Consider the following 23,816-nt stretch of genomic DNA (forward strand, 5'->3'; position numbering starts at 1 on the left):
GCAGCATGGGCAACTGAGTATTTACCACTTCCACAAGCATGGCAAAACATGATGGGCATTGCAGTGGCAAGAGGCTGAGGTAAGAGCAACAGTGGCATGAGAGCCTCTTCCTTGGGGGGGAGCTGGGTGGAGAGAGCTGGATAATGAATAGCCCCCTGATGCACCCCATACACATGTAAGGAATAAAGGAAGCCACAAAAGTAAAAGAAAGGGCTAACCACATTCCTGCAACCTTAAGCCCCATGCTCCTGAGCCTCTTTACACCCTCCCAAGAGAGAAGCCACAGCTTCTTTACTCTCATGGCCTTGTTTGCACGGTCTCTCCTGAGTGCCTGTAACAGCAAAAAAAGCCATCCACCAGCACAAGAAAGAGAAAACGTGCTGTGAGGAAACCCAGGACCATGCTGCTCATCCTGGTAGGGGCCAGGTAAGGTGGCTGCAGAGGAGGCAGAGCAGTAACAAAATAGCCTGCTATCCCCACCCCAGCTCTGCAGAGATATGACAGTCCAACACCTGACAGGAATATCCCAGCCCTGAACTGAGCAACATGGTGACAAGGCTCACTGACAAGCTGTGGTCTGGCCAAGGGAGATGCTGAGGCAAGATGCAGATGCTTCCTCAGCATGTAGTGAGGGACACAGGGACCTAAAGGGGCTTTGGATTCTCCAGAGTGATGCCAATTCCCCCAAAACCCAATAGCTCTTCTGCTGCAGCGATCTGTTCAGGAGCACACCTACAACACAGCTGTGTGAGATTTCCTCCTCATCCTTTTGTTTAGCTATTCAGCAAATGAGAGACCGGGTGGATCACTGTCTCTTATCACAGGACATATGTGAGTTGGCATCTTCTCCCTCAGCGTGGGTGCTCCATCTGCCAAGGGACAGGGACATCCCAGAAGAGGTGTCCTCAGCCTCTCCAGCTGAAGCTATTCCACTCTAACAGCTCCCCAGTGGCTTAACACTTTCCAGGCTGGGTAAAGCGAAACCACTTCTACAACCCAGCTTTCTCCAACACAACCCTGAGGAGTTCTTAGCTGTTGGGACAAGGCAAGTCTGCACATGCCTGTGCAGCACTCCAAGAGCTGTGCCCAACTCCTGCTTTCCCAGGGACAGGAGGACCTTCAGTAGGCCTGGAAAGCCCTCTGTGGCCACAGGCCAGCCATGGGAAGCCTCCCTGTCCCCTCAGGAGCAAGGGATAGAGCTGCTCAACATAGACTGCTCCTAAAACTGGGGACACTGACCTGCCAGACAGCCGCTTCCAGATGTGCTAAGCCCAAGCACTGCCACATATTAGGACAAGTGAAGTGCTAACACTCTGGGCCAAACTCAGATTATCCCCTCCCCTGGCATCAGCAAGAGGGACCAGGGCAGGTACCCTTGTGTGTCCTCTCTGACAGCCCCAGCCCGTTCATTCCCTCCTGCAGCTGCCATGTGCAATAGCCCCAGTGAGCTCTGCATCCTCGTTTGCTAAGCATTGCTGGAGTCACCCTGCCCTGAGCTGCCTCCCCAGGCCATCACCATCATCAGGTCACCAAATCCAAACCAGATCCGCAATCTCAGCATCCCTCCCAAGCTATTCTCCACCAAGACCAACCATGGCTCAGCACAGACCTTCCCCAGCGACAAGGCATCCCACCGCCGCAGCCCTCCGGCTGCTTCAGGCAGGACCATCCCCCGAGTTTCCCCGGCCGGCGGCGGCACAGCCCGCGGGGCCGAGCCCACGGACCGCGCCGGGCCGGGGGCGAGGAGGACTTGGAGGAAGGAGGATGCTCCGAAAGTGGTCCAGGAGCGGCAGAGCTGGTCCAGCATCGCCACCTGGTGCTCTACACCCGGCACGGCACACAGCCTCTTCCCCCCGCCCCGCTTCTCCTAAGGTTGATTTTAGTCCTTTACAAACGCTACAAAGACACCTAAGGAGGACCAGAAATATTTAGTCTGAGTGCAGCGCAGCTCTCTGAGAAAAATGGGGAATGAAGGGAGCAATTAACAGTGGGTTACAATATACAAGGGGATACATTATATGGTGATTGCTGCAGTCCAGAAAAACCCTTTCAACCTTAAGCTGGCTGGCTCACTTACTCTCTGCGTAGAGGAGGCACAGTTCCCAGGCACACTTGTCACTAAGTTTGTGTCTTAAAATGCCCAGGACTGTGTGTTGTCTCAGATCTAATTCCTGGCATCCTTCAGACAGCTGAGGTGCCCAAACATGACTCCTCATGCACCATCTACCTATGTGCCAGCATGGCGGAACATCTCATGGGCGCTGCTAGCCAACGCTGTACCTCCGATGAGAGCTGGCTCACCTCAGGGCCTGGGTGAGACTCATTTCTCCACAGGATGTTTGTGAAGTGCTACAGCACATGGTGAAGGAATAGACCCATGCTAAAATGCGGGATGCATTCATACAAGGTCATTCTCTGCTGCAGGAACAAAAAGTTGGGGAGGGCCAACACCACTCTGCAGTCCTGCTTTCCAAGGTGGCAGCCAGGCAGTAGGCATGACCCCTTTTACCTACAGATTTACAAACTGCTAACAGACAACGAGGAAGTGGACAACACTTTGTAGAGGGCTCCTATAGCCAAGTTGGGAACTGAAGTGCTAGAAAACAACTTGTTTGCTATTGCATCCCCTATTACAACCCACTCCCCCATTATATCCCCTAATCTACTCCCTTCTGCATCCCCAAGAGATGTCCCGAATAAGGAGGGGGGGGATACATTAGGAGAAACTCTTCAGTTTTATCTGTCTGCTGCTTCACACAGCAACTTCTACTTGTTGAGCTATCTGGGGCCTCCAACCTTCAAAGCCAGGTAAGAGAAGTCAGCAGAGCCTAGCAACCTTACAGGATCAGATCATAATATCCTGTGTTCAAGCACTGCCTGCTCTGCAGCCTGCACGCAGGGGTGTTAAGGGCTCATCCCAACTTGCAGAACAACCCTTTTATCACAGAACCAAAGGGCCACTCATGTAAAAGGATGCTTTTCTTCTTATTTTGGATCTGATGCCACATCCCTCTCCAAAAAACATCCTGACAGTATTTTAAACCTTAAAACCTTGCTCAACACAGACTTCACGTTTGAGGAGAGAGGTGAGCAGTCCATAAAACTTTGTTGATTAGTAAAGAGACAAAAATACAGCATACAATAACAACTCAGGGCTAGGGGACAAGAGAAGCTCCTTTATCCATTTAAGCCTAAGCTGAAATTTGCAATTGCGTGTACAAATAAGTTGTAAGTTTTTCTGGGAAGGCTAAATTCAGTGGTTTGACAAACACAAGTGGAATTAAAACAGTACTGAAAAATTGAAAAAAAACCCCAAATAACCAACTGGATCACAATTAAAAAGGTCAAAAATTTATTTTTTCATTAGGGCATAAGAGGCAATGTAAACAAAATACCAACAAACAAACAAACAAAAAAAAATCACAAGTCAATTCTTACAGTCTGCAAGCATTTGAAGATAGAGTACCCTTTTCCCACCTCCCCCCAGAACACTGCAAGCCTGCTCAAATGTTAACAAGCAACAATTCTGGACCTTGAAGGTCCAGTGAGTTTTGCTGTGTCCCAAGGCGGGACTAAATTTCTCATGTAAGAAGGACACTGCATCTGTTTTATCAAACACTTAAAAAAAAAAAAGTCCAACAAAATATAAATATTACAAAGATCAGATTTAGCACCACCTTTGGTCCAAGCAATCAATGAACTGGGAGATGACAGGTACAGTCTCTTTAGCAAGTCCTTTCTGCCTGAGTCTTTGAAAACATTAGAGGTTCACATCACAAGAATTTGTAGTAACTCTGAGAAAACAGCCCTCAAACTCTGGCAGTCCCTCACAACCTCCCCAGGTCTTGCACACATGGAGAGCAGAGCATCATCGCTGTGCAGCAGTGCACAGTGCCACAGAACATCACTCAAAGCGCTTGGCAGAGCTGAGCTCAGCCCTGTGGGACACAGCAAACACCGTGCCAAGGGTCTGATCCTGCTTTGGCCAGGCAGAGCTCTGCCTTCGGGCAGGGCTCAAGAACAGGAAGGGCAGTGACAGTGTGGTTCCTGAATTTCCCTTTCCACTATCATTTGCCACCCTCCAAAACCTGGCAGACTGCAGCGCCTGCATGCTGTCAGGGTGTGTGATGGGAGATGCCTGGAAGGACCTGAAGTTGCCTAAATGAAAGTTATTTCAGCATATCTGGAACATGCAAAACAGGAGCTCTTTTATCAAGCGTATCTTACTCCAGGCCCTTTTTAGGCTCATCTTTTCCAATATACACATGCCCATCACAGATGCATGGCTGTGAAGTTTTGCAGAGAAGTGTCACCACCCAGTTGCTGTGCCACAGCACTAGTGTGGGCCAGGATACAGTCACAAAGATCTGTGACAATCCTAGGAGAAAAATTAAGTTCATAAAGCACCTGGCAATATTTTACATTTATTGCAACTCCCTCCTCTACAAGTGTCCAGAACTCAGTTTGTCTTGTCTTTTCCTCCAGGAGTTTTTGAGCAGTCTTAATTAACCACTATTAAATGCTGTTCAATTCCAAGGTAACACCAGCTCTAATAAATGCCTAAAGAGAAATGCTGAGATCTACTTTTAGGCACAGCAATCTGAAGTTTTTGCTCTGCATCTTCACATGCACAATTGCCCAAGACCATTTGTATTTCTCATTCCCTGTTGAGAGACCTATGCAGAATCTTCACCTTTACAGGTGCAGACATGATTAAAATCCCCCAAACAAATGTTTGGTTTTACTTCACTGCTTTAGAATGTGCCGCTCTAGGGAAAACCCCCAAACTTCAGTTGCTTTACACTGTTTTGCACTTCTCCAAGCAAGCACTTGGGCACGGCACATGGCCGTTTGGCAGTCACAGAGAAGAGGGCAGCCCCCCACGTGCTGCCCCTGTCCCACCCAGGGCAGCAAAACCCTGACCCAGTCACCCATGCCTGTGACATGAGCAGACACAGGCTGATCTGGTGATATTCAACCCCGCATTTACTGCACTTGGCCTATGACATAACCATGAGGACAGCTCTGAAACCAGTTCTGGTCTGGGCACTAAAGTCTGCAAGTCTGGATTGGGGAAGATAATGCTTTGCGCAATTGTTTCCCACCACCACTGTCACATCCAGAGCAAACGAAAACATTGTGCTATGATAATTTCATTAATTCTCACTGGGACAGAGACGCACTTCTATTGTCCCAGCCACAGAACCAGGTCCACCATAAGTACCGTAAGTATCAGCTAAATCATCACAGGTCCCCAGCTGTTCTGTGCTAAAACTTGAGGGACATTTCTACAGGGTCACTTGGTAAAAAGGAGAGCTGTGTTTTCCCCGCTGATAATGCACCTTGTGTGTTGGCCCATAGAGAAGTTACTCATCTTTGTTAACTAGTACTCTATACTGCATCAAATCTACCTTGTTTACATGCAGACTCAAGGGCCATTCACAAAAAGGTCATCTTTTTTATGCCAGTTCAGACTGAGGCATCTGACCCCTCATTAACGATAACTCTTGCCATCAATAGCAAAAGATACTGTTAAGTGCAAAAAAATGCCATTTTTCTGGGTTTCAGTTTTACTGGGGTGACTGAGAAAGGCAAAATTTTCTTTCATGCACATTATTTCCTTTCCTAGGAAAGCATCTCAGAGACCCAAGCACATCTGGACCCTTGCAGGAGCTGTTCACTGTACAAACAGTTTTATCTAACTGGTCATCATCTCAAGTTCATTAAACAAAAAATTGGGCAATGCATGAAGCTGCAGTTATTATTTCTGTCTCTAGCTCACATTTGCTATAGGTACATTAAGGAGTGATGCCATGAATGTCAAAATACCTGTCAGCTCTGAAAGAATTAATACTTGGCCAAAAGCTCCAGCATCTGCACGATGAACAATATTCACTCCACTACCTTCAGTGGAGCTGTATCAGAGGCCACAAGAAAATATGGTCCAAAGCTGTTACCATGAAAAAGGGTTTCCCCAGACTCATTTTCTTCCTCTCTTGGCTTACCTTGCAACCCAACCCAAACTGAATGGACTCCTGCCCATAAACTCTCTTAAAAAGGAAAAGAAAAAAAAAAAAAAAAAAAAAGCTCTCATATTCCTTCTGCAACAGAAACCACACCAACTTCTAGACCTTTTCCCAAGCAGAACAGACAGAATGGTTCCCATGTTAAAAAGAAAACAAACAAACAAACAAAGACAAAAAAAGTGTCACCAACTTGACCACACACACTAAGACCAGCCACACATTTCTCTATCTCTGGTCACCGACATACTCTCCCAAGCTCCTATCAGGTACATTCCCACCACCTAACCACCAGAAAATGGAGCACTACACCAACACAGAAATGACAACTGCATCTAATATTCAGGGTCACATTAAGAACATCAGCCACCCAGGAAACCCACTGCAAAATCTCACTTAGACCGGGCCTAGATTGATTTTTTTTTTTTTTTCCAAATACAAATTTGGGACAGGAAAACCCAGTTTCCAGTCCAGACACGTGCAGTTGCTCTGCTACTGGAGGGGAGCACAACTGCTCAAACAGATCTCAGCCTTCATTCGACAACAGGTTTAGGCTCCCAATAATTGACTACCTATCATTTCCAGAGACAATTTTGGCTAATTAACAGCTCTGGAAACAGCTACAGATGTACACGTCCAGCTGAGCTGCTTTCAATGCCCACCTTGAGTTATCTGCATCTGAACTTCAGCCTAAGCAGCAATCAACCAAACTGCTGGCAAGACTTCTCCTGACATGGAATTTGATATTAAGTCTTAACTGAGGAGGCTCATCTGCTTGCTTCTCCCCAAACATTGCAAGCAGAGTAATGAGTGCTGCTGTCTGCAATTAAATCTGCAATAAAGGAATGGCACTGATGTAATGTGAAGTTAGCCAGACAGCAGAAATGCACCTACTCTGTACACTGTTGACTCCACAATTCTCAGTTTGGACCCTCAGTACAAAAAAGTCATTGTAATGCTACACACACTTTGCTTTTGCAATACTCTAGGTTTGAACTCATCATGAGTAATGAGCAAGACTTTTCAGCAAGCCTATTCAGCATGCTGCAGAAAAATTCCTCCTAGAGACTGGAAACAATTATAACTCCCCCCTCTCCAACCCAAGACAGGAAATAGTTAAGTCAGCTATTCACTGAAATATTTCATTTTTTAAAACGTTTATTTTTAATTCCTTTTTTATTTGTTCCAGTTTACTAATTGTTACAGGCTAAGTTCCAGTGACTGCACTATTCTCTTCTGTCCTGCTTCTAGGGGATGGAAACAAACTGAATCTGGATGCTCAGGAAGACCCAGAGTCAGAACAGAATTTGATGCCCCCCCCCCCCCAGTCCAAACCCCGAGGGTGATGATGGGATTTTGTTTATTACTGCTTCCCTGGTGACCCAGAAGCAGTTAAAGAACAAGCTCTCAAACCATAAAAGAACTGTTTGCACAGAGAAAGCTGCCATGTTGCTTAAATTTCAGACATCAGATACAGAGTCACTAACACAGCTTTGAAGGGGAATATCTGGAGAAGCCTGAAATATTTGTTTTAATACTAAATGTTATATTTTAAAAATTCTCCCTACAGTGCCAAGTGATTCTCCCTCCCCTCTGTTTTTCTCCTCCACTAAGCAGGGACCAAGAAAGACAGGTACCATTGTAATCAAATAACCCTGAGCATCAGGGAAAGATCACTAAGCCCGACACTTTCCCTGAAGTGCCACTAGCACAGGGTTGTTTCACAGAGGGCTGATGCAGGCAGACCTGGAACAGCCACTCTTGCCTGCTCCCTCAGCAGAACCTCGGTGTATGCAAACTCCCAGACACACAAACTACCTCAACTACAACAAACACATAACCCATGTTTTTCTTCCTTTGGTGGATCATTGGCTTCAGGATACAGATTGTCATAGTGTATCACGGAGTGAAAAAACTCAACTTTTCTCAATAATAAAAAATCCTAACACAGAGCAGTGATGTATTAAAACCATCTATACAGAGAAAGCACCTGCAGTGTCAGACCCAATAATTTATGGCCTTATTAGAAACATCTTTTCCCTCATATCTTATCTATCTCTCCCCTGCCAATATAGTGCCTCTCATTTCTTTCCAAATTATCAACATAATTCCCATTATTTTGATTCAGTAACAAACAGGAGTCTCAACTCAGGACAGTAGTGGCTTATGCTGACAAGAACAGGTCTGTAAAACGCCAGTGTGAAGCTTTAAACCAAATTTATTTATTAAAAAAACCCAAAACACAAAACAAAAAAAATTGCACTCTCCAACTAGAATCAATGCTACCTTGATGCAAGAACAAATGAAGAACATTGTTGATGGGACCAGCCCAGCCCTGATATTATAAAATGGGAGAAACTAATTTGTTCTGCCTACACCAGTCAGGTCCGCACGCGGTGCGGCACAGCTTTTGCTCCAGGAATTGCTGCAGAGCCCTAGCCCTGATATGAGGGCATCCAAGAAAAAAGATCCCCTCGTTCCACCCTTGGCAATGCATGCACACCCCACAAAACTGATACACCAAACTAGAGTTATGGGTGACTTTTTACAGACGTCTGTGCTTTGCTCCAAGGTGGGTCTAAGATGGAGGGAGGAAAAGCAGCAACAGCGATCTACATCCCAACCCAAAGTCAACTGACTGTGGGGGCTTCTGATCCAGCCCTACATACAGTACTTTATTTGAAAATTACAGACACACACACCAGACACGACTACTGAGCAGCACAGAGGGAGAGAAAGAGAAATACAAACACTGTGCAGAGCTAGCAGAGGCCATCAAACAGTTCAAGTGTGCAGACACATTCCCCACGCATCGCCACATTGGTGGTCCCTGCTTCCACCAAGCAACTAGAAGCAAATGAAAATAAAATAACTTACACAAACATTTGCTCTCAGACCATCATATTGGTACTGTTGGCAGCTATCAAACACTGTATTTATACACAGCACTTTGCTACGAGGCTAAGTAGCATCTGAAGTTGCCAGAGAAGGAGCCGCTGGTGATGGGAAGCCACCAGCAAATAGCAGCAAAGCTCCAGTTGTTTTTAAAAAGCTGTGAGACCTGCAGAGAAGTGGATCATGGCATGGCAGCACTGAGGCTCAGCAGTCCTATGCACCCTTTGGAGGTGTAGGAACCGAGTGCACGGTGCTTGCTTTTGCTGAGAATGGTCCACACTGAGCGCCCACAAAGCACTTTGCTCCACTGCGGGTCTTCTGTCAGTGTAACTCTACTGATGCTCATGGACTTCTTGCCAGTTTAGACAAGAGCATGTGAAAGAATTAAGTTGGCTCCTCAAAACCAGATTAATTTGTAAAGTATTAGAGGTCTTCCAAAATCATGTAATTGATACTATTTCAGTACAGCTGCAGAATTCAGTTTTTCTGTTTGAATGCAAAGGTCTCTGGTAATATTAAGGCTTTTTGACAAACTTAAGAACAGCAGGACAAAAATTAAGCAGAAAGCTGAGGTACACCCCCTCTCCAGGGACATGAACTAGAGCCACAGAAGATGTACTTCCCAGAGCTCAGAGAATCAAATGCTCTGGCTTTCACATTTCTCTTGCATCTTACGAAAACAGTCCAGTTTTTCAAAGGTAGTAGATTTTGCTGCTACCTGGAAGGTCACATTATTTTTGACAGATGGAAGTTCTCCTTCCATTCAAATAGAATCTGAGACAAAACCTCTTTGAAGAGCAGTTTCTGCCCAACTTCATTTTGGACCTGAGAGATCAACCTTTGCAAGCCAAGAAATATGAAATCAATACCCAAATCAGCTGTGAAATTCTGCAAGTGAGAACTAACCCAGATAAAATGGGGACTTTTTTTCTTAGGTTAACAATAAGGAAAGAAAAGAAATAAGGACCTGTGAAAATATTCCCATAGCTCTCACAATAAATACAAGTAACAATACAGTATCAAAACTTGGGACTGCACCAGCAGAATTATCTTCCTTTCTGAAGTTATCATTGATTCTGAAGCGTAACAGAGGACGTAACCAGCAGAGACATACCAGAAGACAGTATCATGCATAGATGACATACAGAGTGTTTCAAGCATAGCTCAGAAGTCCTATACATAATGCTGGCAACATGCTGCATAATCCTTATACTTTCAGTAACAGGTGATGCTTTTTTATGAAAAGCAGCCATTCCCACCCCAAACCACCCCAGCTATCAGTCCCTACCTACCCAAGGGTCCTATTTTCATCCAGCTGCCCCCTCCCCTGCATTCCCCCTTCCCCTAAGAGTGCATGAATAGAGAATTGCAAACATTTCACACTGCACGTTCCACTCCAAGTCCTGGATGAGGGGCCTGTTTATTCTATGAATATTGCACTTATCCACTCATTGGATTTTTTTTTTTCTCAAGAATGCAGAGTATTTGGGAAAAAATAGAAAAAAATAGTAGGATACAACACAGGAAAATATGAGTTATTAACAAGCTAGCTATGAAGATCTAAAATTAAATAGTACTAGTTCTATTCTGTTAATACTAGTAATATGAAAATAATGAATGCTTTATCAAATTCCCTTGTTTTTCATATAAGATAAAAGCAGTAACTTTCTTTTTAACTGAGGAAAGCAATGAATATATATTACAATAAAATATGATTCATTAAGGTCTGAAAGTGATGAAAACAATTATATAATGCCTTCGTCAAACTTTATAGCATCATAACGGAAGGAGTCTTTGGGGTATGTATCAACAAGGGCCAAATCAATTTTTTGGCTATACCTGTGCAGACATGAAATTCCTTTTTCAAGAGTCTAACTGTGAGCCAATTTCAATCCTTCATTATTGTCCGTTTGCTATTTTTGTACACCTCCATTTAAAAACTTCCTGTTTAGACACATCAGTTAAGTATCCTGACACACACCCATTGTGTCAAGATATCTTTTATCTTGAAAAGTTTGGCTTGAAAAGGACTAGTAGGTATGACTACACCCACCCATCGCAAGGCATGAGAGCTAAAACAATTAACAGGAATTGCCTCCCACGGGGAAGGGCTGCTAACAAAAACGTATTACTCTTGCTCTTATGAGAAAGTGTTTTGAAAGGGGAGACAAGGGAAACCAGCAATTAAAATTTTCAGGCATTATATAAACCTCAATAACGAACTCAGAAGTGCTCATTATTATTAAAGTTGCAGTATACAGTAAGACACAATTTTCACATTCTTAAATTTTGTTCTCTGGCATTGGAGTTAGGATTTTCTGCTGGTCCAAATTCAAGACTTTTTGGAAAGCACGGACAGTGGGTGAGAGCAATGCGGTGACAGCAGCCGCCTCTCCCCCCGGAGGAGGGCCCCCTTCAGCTGCAAATGGCTTTGCCCAAGCCTTGCAGAGCTCTTCCTCTTAATCTGGTTCAAGAATAAACCCGAAAAAGAGAAATTTAAACAGTACTATTGATTTCTGCATTGAGTGTTCACTGAGGTGTACGTTACATTTAAGTATTGCTCTTGATCCAGTGTCAGTTCTGACAAATTTAGTAAATAAAGCTTAAGGCAACATTAACATTTTAGAAAAGAGCTAAAACACTTCTAGCACTACACTGTCCTCTGAGGCACCCTGCCAGGTTTTCCTGCCCTGCAGTCAGCTTTTCTGATTTAGCTTAAGGCCTTTCGCTCTGTTTCACGGCTAACAGTGGAAAGGGCTTGCTATTTCAGGTATCAGTGGAGCTGGCCAAAACTAGCTACTCACCGATGGAAAAAATACTTCTTTTCCCAGTATCTCTCAGTTGAAAGAATCAAAAAAGAGATCAGTGAGAGATGCTGTGACAATGGTAAGATGGGAGGGGGGAAAACTGCATTGGGGGGTATTTGCTTTAAAACTGCCCTTTAAACACAAGCAGTCAAAACAGCCACCGAATAAAGGGAAGCCCAAATCAAAGCTTTCCCACCAGGCAGGAAGCCCAGCGTCCCAGGCAGTGGCCCAGATTCATTTCTAGCATCAAGTAGGTCATTTGCACCCCATCCTTTCTGCTGGTGCAGGTAGGGGCAGAGGGAGGAGCGACGCCATGAGCCTGGCTTTGCAGCCAAGCTATGGGCTCTGGCCTCTCCTCAGAGGGCCATGAAGCCTTCAAGATGGGATAAAGGAGCAATTGAGCCATGAGACACTGGGCTGCTGCTTGAGAAAACCCTGGAAGTGCTGCAGGCACCTTCACTCTGTGTCATCCCCTGCACCGCTTGGAGCTCAGCAAACCATCTCCCTGCAAAAACCAGAGCTGGAGAAGTGAGCCGGCAAGGTGGAAAGGGAGCTGTGGGACAGACTGACGTCTGTTACAGAGCTGGTCCGTGTTTCACAGGCAGATCCTGAAGCCCCTCACACTAGCCAGAGCCTTGCAGCGAGCCCGCATCCACCGGGGACCAGCCTCGTGCAAGGCACACAGCAGCCAGGTGCCACAATTGTCTGCCAAAAATAGCTTTGCCACCCCAAACCCTGCAAGGACTCCTGCAGTTCACAGGTGCTCTGGGCTCGGCTTTGCTGGATGGAAGTGAGAATATTTATAGTAGTCTGGGCTCTCCCATCTGCGTGCTGCTTTCCTCTCCCTGGGTAGGGGCTCACGTCATGCCACACCATACTCTGAGAATTCAGTGGCTCAATGCAGAAGATCTGGGAGCTGTGCTTTTACATCCCCCCAAAGAGATGACTTAGTGGGAATGTCTTTAAACAAAACTTTAGAATATTTTAAATAATAAGTTAATTCTTAATAAATATGTGCTTCAAGAAAATGATAATTATATACTGCACCTTTAAATAATGCACTTAGTTCTCTGCATTGGCTTCCATTTTGGTTTCTTTTATTGTTAAAGTGCATTAATTCAAAATAATGAACCACTTCCGCATCATTATTGTTAAAATAAATCATAACAACATTAATACGAGTCACTAAGTCACTACTATTAGTACTGCAATCTAGCAGATAACTCTATGTATTGCTCTATTTAATACTGTCCAGCAGAAGAATATAATACTTCTATTATAATCTCACAACAGCTCCAGCAGTCTTTTATGGCTGCTACCATATTAGTACAACTAAAAATGGGGAGAAGTATGAGAGACAGGGCCACAATGCCTCAGAAACACATCCAGTAAGATGTAGCTAACTGGATATATACATATATATTATATGGTAACATGTTAAGGTACAAAGAGGACCCCATACACTGTGATATGAGCTGTTGTGCAGATACACCTCCTCCTGCCACCACAATTTAAAGGGATCCCAATCAAACACCCTTCCTCCCCACTTGGATGCAGAGAGCTGCTTGAACCACAGCACTGTTCATAGCCAGTTGTGGCACCTGGATGTTGTTTCAGCTACCAAAAGGACATCAGTCAGGTTAGCTGTAGGCAACTCTCTTAATGTTACCATGGAAATTAATAAAAACCCCAAACCACACCAAAAAAAAAAAAAATAAAGACAAGAACAACGTATAAATTGCGTAATTTTTTTTTGGCAGAGAAACATCCCCAGTAACACACGATATTGTTGTGCTATTTTACTCAGCTCCTTGATCCCAGCTATTTTAAAGTCTTTATAACCTTCACCTTCCAAGCCAAATCAGTATGAAACTGGTGGAAAAAAGGGCATGTATCATTTTGTGTAAACCAGTAGTGAAACTGTCTGCTCCCTCCCCCTTAAAACAGATTTACAATGCTGCCTATTATTTAAAGGAACTAGGTATTGATCTTGAGTGATTAACAAGGCCATTTAAAAAAAACCAAAAAAACCCCATGACTTCCTCAAGTACAGTAGGGATTTAGCCAATGATGTTTACAGTACAAGAGTTGGCTACCTCATGAATAACTCCACATTCCTAGCCTTTTCCAATGGATGTCTCTTCCATTTCCCACCACACTAGCCCCACCGTGTGCCACGTTTCAAAGCACGAGTTAAGAAAGGCAAACAGAAATGGAACTAGAAGAGGCAGCTTCCTGGTTAAATGCATTGTAGACCTAATTGCTTTGATATTAAATCTCTGAGCCTGAGAAGCCCAGGTGCACTTTCCAGTACAAATGTACTTTCTGGATTCAAGTGGGAACAGAAACACATATTTGGCTCCTACTTCAGTTTTAAGTCTCTTCTGGTAAAACAAGACAAAAAAAAAGTAAACCCAGAACACACAAAGACGAAACCAAAACACACAAAAACAATTCCCCAAAAATATACAAATTAAGGATGTGCAGACTGAGTTTTATGGCTTCCCCCCCCCTCCATTGTAAACACTGATGTTGCAGAAGGTTATGGCTATTTCTAATACCTTGGTGAGCCCCGCCAGCAGTCAGCACGCTTGGATTCGGACCAGATCACAAAAACAGAAGTAACACACTTGACAGCTTTGTCTTTAGTGTCTTAGGGGACTTTTGTACATTTTGATATTGACAAGTTTTGAGAAACCCAACTCTGGGAAGAGAATCAACCAGGATCACCTGGCAGGAGTCAGGCACAGAACTAAATATGGAGCCTATGAAGTAATCAACGCGCTTAAGCATGGGGTTTGTAGGTTTGTTTTTACAAGCACCAGTAGGCATCGCTGCCCTTGAACACCTGAAATCCCAACTCAAAGAACAAGACAGAATGAAAGGAAACAAAAAGCCCCCAACCAACACCACCTGATTGCCTTTTCCGGTGAGTTAGCAGTAACAACAAAACACAGCTGAAGTCAGAGACCAAATCTCTCCGCAATGAAAAGGCTCCAACTCTGGACCAATCAACTGTTGACAATAGTTAAAAAAAAAAGTGAACATCTCCAAAGAATTAGAGTCCCTCTGTGTTTCAGAAACTTCCATTCGCTTCTCACTGTAAGTTGTGGAAACGCATCCAAAACTCTTGGGTATTCCACGTACGGACAAGAACGAGGAGAAAGGGAGCCAAGATTGTAAAACAGTTTGGCACAAAACTCCCCAAGTAGATGCGTGTGTATTTCTCTCTCACAAAAGGCACACATTTGGTTTCCTATTAATAACGGGAAAGATGGGATGTCATACCCTGTTACACATACAAGATTATTAACAACTTCACAAAAAGGCATTTGACTATGCTGCATCTTCCTCATGGTTGCTTACAACACGTTAACCCCACAAACCTCTCCAGAACATGGCAGATTTGTCCTCAGCATAGACTCCTTTGTCCCTTTGTACAAACTGGAGCACAGGGAAACGTCTTTTTGTGTAGCAATTGTTTTTTCCACATGTACACAGCAGGAACAGTATAAATTAGGGAGGTTAAAGATATTGCAGTATTAGTTCTTTTTCTCCAAGTAATTTGAGGGCACCCAGCCTTTGAATGGCTTCACACCATTCATGATCTGGCAGTACCACCAGCCATTTGGGTTCCTTTCGAGGACCTCCATGCAGACACCTTCCTGAAACCCTGCAGTCTCCTCATCCCCTTCATAGTCTGCAATGGAAACATAGATGTCCTTGAGGTTGTTGTGGATGAACTGGGATTTCTCAATGGGCTTTGGCCTAACTGTGGACACAGGAATCCCATTCCTCTGGGCAGGGAGGTTGGAGGTGGTCTCCGAGCCCTCTGTACCTGACCGCTCAGGCTGCTTTCCCTTCACGTCACCGGGCTGTGACCATGCGTTGCTGAAGGAAGAATTCCGACGGACGGTCCTAAGATGATCTGTAGTTGTTAAAGACTCATTTCTGCGCAAGGAGCATGACAGATTGTTATCCTTTGGTGGTGGAGACACAAACACTGACTGCGGCCGGACGGCAAGTTGCCTCACACCATTCCTCATTTTGACTGGCCCTGATGGTTTTGAAAAACCACCAGGAGGTTTGTTTGGGATGGGTGGTGTTGCACGTTTGCTCTGATTGATAGTGTTCAAAGCCTGAACCCTCTTCTCTATCTTCTCTAAACTGTTTGACTTGTTTTCATTTTTCCTGTTCCTGGCAAATGAAGCATCAGTCTCTCCTGACGTTGTTTCTCGCTGGTTATCAGGGAGAGCCAAATAATGGGAAGGAGCCCAGCCTTCCATGTCTCCGTATTTCAGGTACCACCATCCACTGGCTTGCTTTTCCAGCACTTCCACTTCTACTCCTGCTGGGAAGCAAATTTCAGAATCCTGTACTTTTTGGTATGAGTCAATGGTCACATAGAAACATCTGGAGTCATTTTCTTGCTCAGTTTTGGCTGGTTGGCTAGAGCAGAAAATGCCACGGGAAGGAGCTGTAATGAGATCAGCCGAGCTCCTCCTAACAGGATCATCTTGGTTCTCAGAAGCTGTGTGTGGGGGGCTCTCGGACTCTTCACTTCTTGAACCTTTAAGTCCACCTCTGAGTTGCCCAGTTGGTCTCAGCTGACGCCTTAAAGTGCTGATATCCATCTTTTCTTGGCTCTGAGAGTCTGCCTTGTTCAGGAAGGGTTTGGGCCTAACGATTGGCTTTGCTCTAATGGAAGGACTCTGCCCAGGCTCTTTCTTCATGCCTGTTCTTGGCATGCTACGTAAGCCAACATCTGAAGCTGACCTTGGTTTCGTCTCCTCGCTCCTGGAATAGTGACATTTTCCAAGATCGGGCTGGACATTTTTGTCCATCTTGAGCTTCACAAGTGATGATTTAGGAGAGCTGGAACATGGAGAATTCCTTCGGATCAAGGAGAGAGAGGAGCTTTTCTGAGAATCGGAGTCTCCACTGGATTCCTTATTGGACAAAGCATCTTCCACATAACGCCTGAATCCCTCATTCTCATAGATGGTCTCTTCTTCGTGAGCAACATCTTCTGAAGACTCTCCTACTTTGAACTTTGCTTTCTGAAGTGATGACACGGGAGAGGGCTTGAGGGGCTGAAACAGTCGTTTTTCAGGAGTGCCCTCTTCTCGATGACTTTCACTCACTTCACATTCCGAGTCAAAGCCAAAGGCAGGCACGTCATACTCAGGTTCTTCATATTTCAGCTTGTGGGGAGAGTCCTGGTTATCTCCTGAAGAAACCATTCCAGGAGTTGTTCCTTCTTCAGAGTCTTTTGGTTTACTGGGAGGTGCTGGGGGAGGAACTTTTGGGCGGGTTAAAGTACTGGTTCTTCTGTTTAAATTTGGCTTCTTCCTCTTGTCAATGTAAGATGCTGGAGCCCATCCTTCCTTCTCTCCAATCTGCACGTACCACCAGCCACCAGAATTCTTTTCTATAACCTAGGAGATGACAAGGAATATGTTACTTAGACAAAAATCTCAACCAATTGCTTTCCACTCCTCCCTTTCAATCCAATCCCCTACAATAGCTAAATATTGCAGTTTTTCCAGCTGCACTGTTAAGGCTCACCTCTGCTTTTTGTCCTCCACGAAAGCTTATGCCATCAGAGATACATGACTGGAACTCTGCAATGGTGTAGTATTCCACTTCCACGGAGGGTGGCTCTGGTGGTTTGGGCAACTGAAAACCCTAAGGCAAATAGGAAGTTTTGTTCAATTAAACCAAAGAAACAGTGGGCTGAACAGCAGTATGAAAAAATATTTGCCTTTATTCACTAAAACTCTTCCTTCTTCCTGTGCTAATTCCTAACGATAACTTCCCAGTTCTCCAGAGTGGAAGCTGATGTATTGAGATGGGCCACAAGAGAGAAGCCTTTCAAAATACGCACTGTTCATGCCACCTTCACCAGCTATTAAAACTGTGATAATCTTTACCTGAACAGTAAAACATTTTACTGATGGGCCATAAACCATGAGCTGCCATTCCCGTCACAGTAACAACAGCCCATTTACTCTGAGATTTTGTCCAGAAAGATTCAGTTCTGGATGGCTTGCCACAACTGCAGAAAATTGCATTGCAATAGGCCTGTAATAACTTCTGCCTATCATCAAATATACTACCTTAAAATGTAACCCTAATAAATCATTGCTCTTAATCTGCTGCTGGATTTTTAAATAATCTGAAATAGTCAGTGATATGAGCTAATGGGCATCTGTTGTAGCAAGATACAAGGATAATATCATAGACCCCTATGAAGAGCTTTGCTCAACTGAAGTTGTGGGAGAAAGGAAGTACTTTACTACAGGATCAAAAGATTCCAGTTCCTGCCTGTAACAGAGACGCAGAAATTCTACTCAATCCCAACATAACCTGCATTTAAATTTCATAGAGGCTCCATGAGAAGCAGGACACTGCTATTTACAGCCATTCTGGCAGCATACCAGACTCCTCCAAAAGCGAAGTGCCTTCACGTTAAGCTGCCACAGTTTAGAGTTCGTTACAATTATTTTTAAGGTGATAAATGGGATAAGAGTCCCTTCAAGAATTTCAACATTGAAAGCTTTTCAGATTAGCCATTGCTCATCTACAGAACAACTAGATGATGGTGAAGCTTCACAGCTTCTGCACTTCACTGCTTATGGTTCTAACACAAGAACTGCAGTATGTCAGGATCTCTTGAACACAGGTCAGACTTGCCACAGACAGATACAGGACAGCCAAAGACACAGAATGATCCTAAGCCATTAATGGGAGAAAGGCAAACTGCATACTGTGCTTTATTCACATGCTCCTCCATTTCTAAGATATCCTCATAACTAACAATCCATGTTTCATCACGCACAGCATGTGGCATTTCACAGAGAATGCACCACTGCACCTTAGGAACTGTGTCTAACAAAGTTATAATTGGATGTTTCTGCACTATAAATGCTGAAATACAGCAGAAGTGCAGCATAATAAAATGCCTTCAGATAATAGGATGGTTTGGATTACATGAAGATAATTGGAAACAGCAGACATCTTCAGGGTTTCACATATATTATCACTGTTACTTTTAGCATGGGATTAAGTGTAATAGTCTTGCCAAAATAAAGTCTAATTGAAACTAATGCAAAGAGAAACAGGAAGAAAATGCTAATATGCTATTCATCTAGTTTGTTAAGAGGCATCTGAGCTGACACAGAAAAATTACAAGTCACATACTGCTCATAAAGAGTACAGCAAAGATTAAACACTATGTATTGCCTAGTTATAAACAAGTTATTAGGATGACTTCTGTGCAAATAGACTACTGAGTAGTTCCTATCTGAAGATGACAGTCCTAATCTCAAAATTCCAGAATTCTAGCTTTGAGGATAAACAATCATAGCAGGTCTCATTCCTGTAGCACACATCTTTCCATAAGATTCCCAAGTCACTTTAAACATACACAAAAGCGAAGCTTAGCCACCTCAAATACAGTAGCGATGGAAGGAGGGGAGACGTTCCCAGTTGTTAAAGACAAGAGAAGGTCAAAAGATCCAGTCTGGGCTAAAGACACCCAGAGGAACTTTAAACCTTCTGAGTCAGACAAACAGCCTTTAATGCTCAGGCACAGAACATAGTAGCTTTAGGATGTTCCCCCTTCAGTTCAATACCTGCTTAGCTGGGGCAACATTTTGAAAAACAGAAATCCCCAATTAACATCAGGATGTCCAGAGGTCTGCTGAATACTTAAACAATAAAATGAACAGGCATGCAAATAAAGGATCTCTCAGATACACTCCACACCCTGTACAGCTGTAGAAAGTATCAGAAAGCACCCACACACCTACCCCACTGCTAACATATACCATAAACCGATACAAACCAGACTGGATTCTCTTCGTGGGGGCGGCCTTGTTCTTAGATTTGGAGAACCTGTGCAGGAAAGGGAAAAGGGAGAGTTTATTTAACTTTGTAAGTACCGCTAAACACATTTTTCAGCAGCTCTCTGCTGTTACACAGTTTGAGAATATTAGAAATCAGTATTTGCAATATTTAAGGCATCTCTATGAAACAAGATAGGAAACTATGAGGGTATATTAGAAATACCAAGGTAGCTTAGCTATTCATCTCAGCTAAGCCAGCAAATTTAAGAGGAAATCACTGCCAGAAAGTAGTGGATTGTATTTTCTGCTGGAACTGACCAGCTCCATTGGAGATTGGCCAGCAAAGAATTGGCCTAATACCTAGTTTTCCCCCCAGCAGTAAAAATAATCCACTAAATTAATAACACTCACACTGTCCTCTATCATAGTATCTTGCCAGTCCTTGCACAGTCTAGTGTTAGCATCTGCATTTTGCAAATGAAGTAGTGAAAACATTATAGCAACTTGCCCTCAGGAAAACGGCAGAACGAACGCAAGAGAAGACACAGGTGGTCTGCTTGACTTTAACACACCATCACATCATCTGCATTACTGGGGGTGGGGGGCACATTTTAGAGTGTCTAAAAGGAAAAAATCTTCTCTGGGAAAAAGAGAAAAAGTAAAAACATACTGGCTAAGATAAAGAAGAACCAGCCAGCCCTTGTATAAAGTGAAGTTAAATTTTATCACTACTTATGAAGGACAATGTCCTGGACTCCCTGCAGATCTACAGTCAATGCAAAGATCTGCTTGTGTGGACTCAGCTATAAGGCCAGGACACATGGGACCTTAGCTGACAGGCAATGCCAGCCCTGAAAGGCAGAAAACAAGAATTCATTGCAAGCCAGTGGAAACCCAGACTACTTTACTGCCTTACTTATTTGAGCTCTTTGTGGTGCTATCCTTGCTATGGCTGGGGATCCCTGGGCCAGTTTGGAAGCCTGCTTGTCTGGGGTCATCATGGCATTGCCATTAGAGTCATTGCACAGGATGGGCAAACTGATTTCCTTCTTGGTGATATGGGTTTCTGCATTCTCGTTTTCCGCTTGAGTCTCCTTGTCAGTGGATGATTTCTTGTTCAGCAGGTTACTGATCTCCATGATGTTTCCTATGATTTCCACTGGCCCAGTTAAGTTCTTTTTCCTAGATGGGAGATCATCTTTAGCCTTCTTCAGATACGAAGCTGGGGCCCAGCCCTCTTTGCCTAGATACCTGCAGATGCAAAAGGAAACATCATCACATCAAACACAGCCTTCTCATGCATTTCAGGTATAATAGCTAAGGCAAAAGTGATGGATGATAAAAACCAAAATTTGCGGTTCTTGGATAACCTTTTGTGGTCTCCATTTATTACCTATTGATTACACATCCCAAAGTCAGCTGAGCTAGGAGTGAACTGTGGAGTGCTGCTAAAAGCCACTTCTCATGCTAAGGAAGGAGTCTCTCTGGATAAGAAATAGTTACTCACAAGGCAAAGGGCACCACCAGTTTGTTTTATGCCACGCTTAGACAGTACTAGGCAAACTCAGTATTTTCCCATACAGCAAAACAGCAAACGAGTAAAATATTTTTATAGTTTTAATACTTCCTAGTGGCAACTCAAAATGAAAAAGGGCTAAAATAAGGGTATACAGAGCCCAGTACAGAGCCCCTACATCTGCAGTTTATAAGGCCCTTATGCAAGCCTCCCCCCTTGCAATTAGAACGAACACTGCCCCTCCTCCCCTAACTCCCAGTCCTGTATGATCAGCTTCTCTTATGGAGAATATGGGACTCAAACTACTGCAGCTTCCTCTAGCACCGCAAAGTCGAGAAACAATTCGACTAAGGAAAAATGGCTTTGATGGAGACTCATTTTCCTAAACAAGCTAGGGGCTATTTGAAGAAATAAACTGGGAAATCTGAACAGACATCTGAATCCTGTACATGTTCCCGGAGCACCAGCCTGAGCTGCTCATGCTACACTTCAAACTGAAGTCATTCTTTCACAACTGGGCTTTTGGGAAGATGGTTTTTCTAACTCCTGCCATTCCTAACGCCTCAGCAGGGATTTCAGATTACAATCAGACTCCAGGGAGGACCACGTGGATGAACTCTGCTTTCCCTAATGAAACCCTAACTTGCTACAGAGTGAGTCACTGAAACCTTTCTCCCTTTAATCTCTCAAGATACCCAAAGCAGGCGCTTGAACTGTAAGTGGGAAAGCAGGCACCATTAAAATCCTGGTGCTCAGGAAATCTGCAGGAAATACAAAGGTTAAAACAGTAGGACTCTAAGGCTCTTTAATGAAAATGGAGACTCAGACAGCAGAGGAAGGAGCTGGGGCGGGGGGAATATCAGCAAATCATTCCCTGGCAGATGAGCAACTTTGTCATGCCAACACTTGGATTCTGAGGTTTGGGCTGAGATTTCTGCACCAGGGCACACCCTGGGCTCATTCACCACATCCAGACACTCAAGAGTGGCACTGGGACTTTATGGGAGAACAGGAAAATGCACTGTAGATTTGCTTCCCTAGACTTCTTCATTACTATTCCTGTACAAAAGCAAATACAATTGCTGTACTTCTAGCAATGACCACAAGGACCTTTCTGTCCAAAATCTTGCCTTTTCCTCCCCTTCCATCTAGATCAGCCAGGATACTAGAGATGCTGCTTCTCCCTACATACCTGCCTTCTGTCACACATGAAGGCAAAGATATGGGATCTCCCCTGCTCAGAGAGTTTAGTGACAAGTTTTTCCAAAGATTCTGGGGTCAAAGGAAAGCATCCCAACAGCTCTGAACTTTGTTTGCCGCATGAAGACTAACAAGAAGTAGCAAAATGGTAATGAATTGATATGACTTTGAGCAGATACACAGCATCCAGCCATTGATACTATATCAAGATGCAATTTGGATCTATTCGATCCTGTCCCCTTTGAGGCTTTTCTGATAAGCCTCGAACCAAGCCAAAAAAAGAAAAGAAAAACGGCCTTAATGTGTGCCACATCCCCTAGTGTGGCAAGGCATCTCTCAGTGCCATTTTCGAGCCATGAAGACTTTTGGCTTCATCCCCTTTTGCAGAGCTACTGACCAATGCTTTCTGCTGCCTGTGCATCAGGGAAGTTTTTTTAAAAGGACATTTATAACTTTACATGATCTGGAGATGTAAAGGTTTTTGTCTGTGAGAAAGCCACATTGGTGAATGCACTGAGCACTCCAGTTCCAAAAGTTACTTTCAACAGAGCTTGATTGTGCAAAATCAGCAAGAAAAAACAGTTTACATCCGTCTTAGTTTGTGGGAGACTTAACATGTTTAAGATCAGAAAGGCAGCCACAGGCAGGTTCTGTACTGGCTCGTTAGTTCTCCTGCCAACTGTACGTATTTGGATCAGCCCATATAACCCCGCTGCTTCAGACACCTCTGATCTCACATAGTTTCTCCCAATGAATAGTAGCAGCAATAGCTGGACAGTCAATAACTCTGGGCAACATATCTTCAGTAGAGAGGTTGTGCTGGTTATTTCTTCTGAGAGTTAGTAAATTCAACCTGAAGTTACTACTGAGCAGTAGCTGCCAGCAACTGCCAGTTTATTTGTGCAACTTCACAAATAAAAGCTGTGTATGCAAGTCAAATAGGCTTACATTTTTCACCTTAGTCCTTGAACTTGGCAATCTCAAAGCCCTTTGCAAACATCACCTTAGAAGACTACTTGATGTCCCCATTTTATAGGTGAAAGAACTAAGGCAACAGAGAAGTCCTGAAGCGGTAATGATCTTCATTTCACATCTAAGACTTGAATCACAAATATTCTTCATTTATATTCACAACCCCCATCCTAGATTCCTCATTTCAGTGCCACTACCACCACCCAATTGCACTTCATTCACATGGGCTGAGCCTCAGAATGAACCACAAAATGAAGATGCAGGCAAATAGCAAAAGCTTTACTTAACATATTGCTACTTACTTGGCCTGCAATCCACTTGGGCACCAGGAGATTACCTCCGGGTGACAGTAACTGATACAAAGCAAGATCTAAATAATGGATGCTAATGCCAGCTATGATCATAAGGGGAAGCACATAGATCCACTGAACTTAGTAGAACAGTAATAAGGATCCCAGGTCAGAGCCTTCCTTTCACTTCTCCAGAGTCCCAATGATTTTTTTTTTAAAAAGTCATAATGCACACAGGGTGAAATAAAGACACCAATATTACC

The 23,816-nt window shown here is 43.9% G+C and overlaps 1 protein-coding gene across 6 annotated transcripts in view; it reads right to left on the reverse strand.

Annotated features, from left to right (window-relative positions):
* Window positions 1–3,329: 3,329 nt before the first annotated feature.
* SH3PXD2A (SH3 and PX domains 2A) overlaps window positions 3,330–23,816 on the reverse strand; it is a 269,424-nt gene continuing 248,937 nt past the window's right edge. For all 6 annotated transcript variants that reach the window (XM_052798568.1, XM_052798569.1, XM_052798567.1 and 3 more), the window contains 4 exons: window positions 20,492–20,826; window positions 19,575–19,624; window positions 17,294–17,413; window positions 3,330–17,163 (listed from right to left, as the gene is read on the reverse strand). In XM_052798568.1, coding sequence (XP_052654528.1) covers window positions 15,268–17,163; window positions 17,294–17,413; window positions 19,575–19,624; window positions 20,492–20,826 — 2,401 coding nt within the window. In that variant the 3' untranslated portion in view covers window positions 3,330–15,267. The remainder of the gene's footprint in view (window positions 17,164–17,293; window positions 17,414–19,574; window positions 19,625–20,491; window positions 20,827–23,816) is intronic.

The sequence above is a fragment of the Harpia harpyja genome, chromosome 10, assembly GCF_026419915.1.
Source record: "Harpia harpyja isolate bHarHar1 chromosome 10, bHarHar1 primary haplotype, whole genome shotgun sequence".
NCBI classification, from domain to species: domain Eukaryota; kingdom Metazoa; phylum Chordata; class Aves; order Accipitriformes; family Accipitridae; genus Harpia; species Harpia harpyja.